General features: G+C 35.7%; 1 protein-coding gene across 7 annotated transcripts in view; it reads left to right on the forward strand.

Annotated features, from left to right (window-relative positions):
• CDC27 (cell division cycle 27) overlaps nt 1-6,690 on the forward strand; it is a 77,650-nt gene that overhangs the window by 66,751 nt on the left and 4,209 nt on the right. For 4 of the 7 annotated variants that reach the window (XM_081804791.1, XM_081804792.1, XM_081804793.1 and 1 more), the window contains exons 17-18: nt 4,138-4,212; nt 5,025-5,181. In XM_081804791.1, coding sequence (XP_081660917.1) covers nt 4,138-4,212; nt 5,025-5,181 — 232 coding nt within the window. The remainder of the gene's footprint in view (nt 1-4,137; nt 4,213-5,024; nt 5,182-6,690) is intronic. The other 3 variants (XM_081804795.1, XM_081804796.1, XM_081804797.1) reach the window with 1 other exon arrangement.

A 6,690-nucleotide genomic window follows, 5' to 3' on the forward strand; every position in this document is an offset into this window, starting at 1 on the left:
AAAAGCTACTTTTAAATCTAAGAAACACTTTACAACTTTTAACTTGCTCTTTGAGGTACTATAATTGTAATTCATCATTTGTTTTCATGTTTTTGCTTCATTGCATCTCTTTACATTTGTGGTCAGATTCTTCAATTGAAGGATTTTATTCAATTTATTATTCTCAAAGCCATTTTAATATCAACACACCTACGAAGTATGCCGTATAAATCAGCCCTGTTCTTGGTTCAAGAAGCCCAAATTCTAATCTGACCCATTGTTGAAGCTATAATGGTCACAGCCATTTTTGACTACCAGCTTAGGGTTTGGCCAAATTGTAAGGCCTACTTTGATGCACGGGTACATCCAGTATACCTCTATTAAAATAAAAAGGGGTATGAGGAAAAAGTTACTGATTACTTCTGAAATGTCTTGGCTTGAAAAATGAAAAGCAAATGGTGGCAACCTCTCTGTGGCAAAAGCCTTCTAAATACCATCCTATTTAATGAGCTGCATTGATATCAGGTAAGTCTTAAGTCTTTAAGGCAAAAGTGAGAACTCTGATACTGTGTTAGTCAGTGTTTCTCAATGAGTCTTTGTAATTAGATTATTGAGGTGGGGAGGTATGATAAATGAAATTTTTATAATTACAACATGCAGTTATAGAAAGAAAACCTATCCATTCTGAACTGTGTGTGGTGAGCAGTGAAGGATTGGGGTGCATTGTCCTGATTAAGATTTCTTTAAAACAGTGGTTCTCAAAGTATGGCCTGGGCACTTCTGGGGGCCCCCAAAAATCCTTTCAAGGAGTCTACAAGGTCAAAACTATTTTCATAATAATATTTAGATGTTATTTGCCTTTTTCACTTTTATCATCTCACCAATGTACAGTAGAATTTTCCAAAAGCTACATGACAGATTGAATGCAGAAGCAGATAAGAGAGTCCACCTGTTTTCTTTTAACCAGAGATTTGCAAAAATGTTAAGCAGTACCACTATTCTTACTGACTTAATTGTTCTGAAAAAGTTATTTTTCATTAAAAAAATATTATCTATGTTAACATGTGATGGTTTGGTGTTGTTACTTTTAAATTAATGGATAAATATTTTTAAAACCTTCACATTTTAATTTCTGATATAGTAAGTATTGATAGCTATAATCCACATTAACAAAAACTCTTTGGGTTCCTCAATAAGCTTTAAGAGTGTAAAGAAGTCTGGAGACCCAACAAGTGTAAAAATTGCTTTTTTGCAATATTAAAATCAGTCTCAGATTTCTTCGTTGTGGTACAGGCTTTTTCAGTCCCTGTCAGTAACATTTGACAGGTGTTAACAGTGATTGTAAGTAAATAGTATCCATGACCACGGATCTTTTATCTTGATTCTTTATTCCATGTATATTTTACAATACTTAATAGTATGGAAGGAATAGAGAACAGTCTACCTCGTAGAATTATCATATGTCATAATTCTTCCATTCATAGACTAGCAGATGTGATTCTCAGACCCATTCAGCCCAGCAGTACTTTGAGTTTATTTCTCTTGGGCTGCCAGCAATTAGGAAGACAATGAAGTGTTAAGGATGCACCAGAGCCCCTTACATACTTGTGTAAAAAACACAGCACTTGAAACAAATACACCAAGAAAGTGTGTGTGTGTGTGTGTGTTTGCCTTTACTCTTTTTTATTCCTTTTTATTATAGAAAATTTCAAACATCACTATACTGTGATAATGAGTCCATGGAACCTACCACCCAGCTATTTTCATACTACTTCCCACAAAAACATTTTATGTAAATCTTTTATTTTAGATAATGCCTACAATTTACAAAAGCCAGGAAATTACATTTGGCCTTAGGTTAAGGGAGGGTCAGGTAGGAATGTATTAAACTTTTTTAGAACTGTGAAATAAGATTGGTTCCTTATTCTTTATACCCTTCTTAGAGAAATAATACTAAAGTCTTATACCAGTCAATGAATAAATCCCCTATGTTACCCAAATGCTATAATCCTCTGATACCTTTACTAGCCCACTCTCTTTGATCACTGCTTTATTCCTTATATCTTTGTGGGGGCTTTTTATGAAAGTAATAGGCTTGTTACCCAAAAATTCAAATAATATGAAAGTATAAGAAAATACGAAGTTGAATGTGCCTCATAAGGGGACCCTCCAGGGAGGAGCATTGTTAACAACTCAGAACATACTTCTTTAGATCTTTTTCTCATTATTTATATATTTTTAATTGTACCTAACAGTAGACTTACCCTGTTGTGGTAGGCAGGGTAATGACCCCTCAAGGATGTCCATGCCCTAATCCTGAGCACCTGTGAATGTGTTACCTTACGCAGCAGAAGAAACTTTACAGATGTGATTAAGGATATGGACCTTGAGTTGGGGCGAGTATCCTGCATTATTCAGGCGGTGCTAGTCTAATCACATGAATCTTAAAAGTGGAGGATCTTTCCCAGCTGTAGTCAGAAGCAGCATGAGAAGGACTCAACCAGCCTTTGTAGCCTTTGAAGATGGAGGAAGAAGGCTACAAGCCCAAAAATGTGGGCAGCCTCTAGATGCCAAGAAAGGCAGGGAAACAGATACCCTGCACAAAGGAAGGGACCTTGATTTTAGCCCAGTGAGACTCATATTGGACTTCTAATGCACAGACTATAAGATAAAAAAATTTGTCTTAAGCCATCAAAATTGTGGTAATTTGTTATGACAGAATAGGAAACTAATGCAACTACACATACTGTTCTATAATTTGCTTCTTTTCACTTTAACACTCCTGTGGATAGTTGATACTTACCTTTTTTTCTTTTTTAACCTAACTTACATTGGATTTTGTTTTACTACAAAGAGGTATAGAGAAGAAAAGTAGATAACCTCTGTCGACATTAAAGAGAAATAAAATATAATATTTATGTTAGAAAATTCAAAAAATAGAGAAAGCTACCAAGGAAAAAATAGAAGGTCCCTGCTCCCCTTTTACCTCAATCATCCCTTTCCCAAAGGTAAGCCATTTATATGGGGCATATATGTATTGATTTCTGCCAGAAAAAAAGAAAAATTTATATGCTCATATAAATATAAAATATTTGTGGGAATACCCACATAATTATTGGTATATGTGTGGCATATATGTTTTGTTACGAAAGAAATAGTATTATTGCACCTACTCTTTTGCATCTCGCTTTTGCTTCTTTTCTTTTAACATATGGTTGAGCACCTATAAATCTAGTGTTGCATAGAGAATGGACCACAGTTTATTTAACTAGACTGTGATTAGACACATCTTGATTGCTTCTAGTGATTTGCAGTAGCATGTTGGATCGAATGTTCTTATAAAGATGATTTAGTGAATTTTTTTAATATATCCCTGAGATAAATTCCTAGCAGCGGGATTGCTGAATCAATGGTGCAGTTTTTAACTTAATAGATAATGCTAAATTGTCCTCACAAACAGGTTGCATCAGTTTACAATTCCACCTTCAGTAATGAGAATGCCTGATTCCTCTCTCTCATACTAACTTTATGCAACATCAATTTATTTTTATTTTTGTCCATTTGCTAGGTGAAAAGTGGACAATATCTCATTTGGGGAACCAGTTTTATTTTTGATCATGTCTTTTAAATAAAAATCTATTTCTCTATCTTTTCTCTCAATTTCCCGAACCCTTTAGCAATGGTCAGAAGATTTCTAGACAGTTTTGACTTAATTCAGAGGGTTAAATTTTAGACTCTTCATCATGAGTTAAAATGGCAGGTTGGTAGTCAAAGCTTAGTGTTTGCATCAGGGAGACGGTATATTAACAGAACTTCAGAATTGTTTTATTCTGCAACTTAGTTTTCAAAACTCTTTCACACACAGTGTAATGGAGTATTGTTATTTTAAATAAAATGGTGACCAAAGCAAGCATTGTCACCCGCATGTCTGTGTGTTCTCCATGTACTCTGGTGAATTCCTGCCATTTCTTAGTTCCTGTTGTCTTAAGTATTTTCATGCATTTTATTTTCACAACAAGAATTAACGCAATAGGGAAGTGCATTAATTAAGATCTAGTATAAGCTTTAGTTAAGATGATTTGGGAAATCAAATAAAAACACTTGCTTAGTTAGAACTTTGTAAAATTTTGCTACTCTGTTTTTCTTTGCTTTTTTCAGTCTGCTTTACAAGAACTTGAAGAATTGAAACAAATTGTTCCCAAAGAATCCCTCGTTTACTTCTTAATAGGAAAGGTAAAGATTTGGGCCATGGTCCTAAACTGTGACTTTCATAACAAATACTTCTGAAGAAGAAATATAATACATATTGTGCAACATCTGCTGAGCAAATTCAACTAGAGCTCTGAACTAAATGCTCTGGGAATAAAGAATGGATTTAGTTAAAACATTTAAGAAGATGATATCCTGATGAAGGAGCAAGAACATACACACCATAATCCTAAACATACTATGGTTTTGGAAGTATATTAGCACTTGCAGCCATTGGCAGTCATGAGTTCGTTACTGAGACTACATCTTGGAAAGCTCTTAGCTTCCAATTATCAACAAAATATGTAGGCATCCCCCAAAAGAAAAAAATTAATGCTCTGTGTAGTCTTAATTAGAAGAACTGGCTTCCAAGGTTTCCAAGACCAGACTAGTCAAGACTTTACAGACTTGGCCCATAGATGCCAACTGGTGAAGGTAGCTGGGAACAGTGGACAGGTGTTAAGAGTTGATATAATAGCCTTTAAAAATCAGTGTACATAATGCTAATCAAGCAGCTTGTAGTTCATTTCTTTCAGTTGTCATTGATCCAATCAAAGTATGATTTATTGGAAGCTCACTATCAGAGAGACAGAGGCAAGGAATTCTGAAAATATCTGAATATATTAGAAGGAACTCAGAAGTTAACTCTGAGTTTTTCTATAGGATGAAAGTGGCCTACTCATCAGAATGGGTTTATAGCATGTAAATCAGAAGCCTATTTAAATTATTAATGTATAGGATTTTATAATTGAAACTCACAACTTAATGAAAAATGTAGTGCTGCTGTTTATTTTTAGGTTTACAAGAAGTTAGGTCAAACACACCTCGCCCTGATGAATTTCTCTTGGGCTATGGATTTAGATCCTAAAGGAGCCAATAACCAGATTAAAGAGGCAATTGATAAACGCTACCTTCCAGATGATGAGGAGCCAATAACCCAAGAAGAACAGATCAGTGAGTATCATCCATAAGAATCAGGTTTGTATGTGTATCAAACCAGAGAGCTAATAAAACATCACCTCAGAGTTAGGCAAAGGGGAACAGATATTTCTTAATGACACAGAATAAACATGGAAATTTTCTTGACTATTGAATATTCAGAAAGCTACCTTTTGCATAAGGATTTGTGGGCTGCTTTTAAATTTTTTTTTTAACCGTGGTGTATTCTTTATACCAAATGGAATTTTAGAGAAATTAAATAGGGCAATATATTAACAAAGTGCATGTGGAGTCAGGTAACTACTCTCCGTTTTGGATCTAATTTGCTGTGACTTTGACAAATCCATTGCAGATTTTTACCAGGACATTAATTTAAATACGTAACTAATGCCTGCCTTACCTGCTTCATAGGAATGCGGGGTGGGATGGAAGGGATGATAGATGTGACAATATGTTGAAGACATTATAAGTGCTAAGTGAATGAAGAATAAATTTGTGCACATTTTTTTTTTTTTAAGATTTTATTTATTTATTTGAGACAGAGAGAATGAGAGAGAGAGAGCATGAGAGGGGGGAGGGTCAGAGGGAGAAGCAGACTCCCTGCCGAGCAGGGAGCCCGATGCGGGACTAGATCCCGGGACTCCAGGATCATGACCTGAGCCGAAGGCAGTTGCTTAACCAACTGAGCCACCCAGGCGCCCTTTGTGCACATTTTAAAGTATTGATGAAAAGTATTGACAGATCTGTAGTAATGACTATTCAAATTCTCTGAAGCTCTGGCAAATTCAAAATCTAAAAATACAGCTAATGTATATAAATTGAAGGGTCAAGAAAAGAGGAGGGAACAAAGAAGTAGTTTAAGGCAGTAGTAAATACTCTATCCCTAAATTGAGTGTATATCTTTTTTTTTAAAAGATTTTTTAAAAAATTTTTTTGTTTTAGAGAGCACGCAAGTGGGGGGAGGGGCAGAGGGAGAGAATCTTCAAGCAGACTCCCTGCTGAGCATGGAGCCCCACATGGGGCTCTGTCCCAGGAACCATGAGATCATGACCTGAGTTGAAACCAAGAGTCAGATGCTCAACTGACTGAGGCACTCTAACTTGAGTGTATATCTTAACGTAACTAGTGAGAACATAACTAGTTTGAATGAAGTCCTTTTTTAAGATTTATTTGTTAGACAGGGGACGGGGCAGGGGCAGAGGAAGAGAGAGAATCTTTTTTTTTTTTTTTCAAAAAAGGAAACGCTTTATATTTTAGTACCCTTTACAGCACTTTTGCTTTTGTTTATTTATTTATTTTTTATTCTTATGTTAATCCCCATACATCATTAGTTTTAGATGAAGTGTTCCATGATTCATTGTTTGTGCATAACACCCAGTGCTCCATGCAGAATGTGCCCTCCTCAATACCCATCACCAGGCTAACCCATCCTCCCACCCCCCTCCCCTCTAGAACCCTGTTTGTTTTTCAGAGTCCATCGTCTCTCATGGTTCGTCTACCCCTCCAATTTCCCCCGCTTCATTC

This window comes from Leptonychotes weddellii, chromosome 15, assembly GCF_054177405.1.
Source record: "Leptonychotes weddellii isolate Sample4059 chromosome 15, ASM5417740v2, whole genome shotgun sequence".
NCBI classification, from domain to species: Eukaryota; Metazoa; Chordata; class Mammalia; order Carnivora; family Phocidae; genus Leptonychotes; species Leptonychotes weddellii.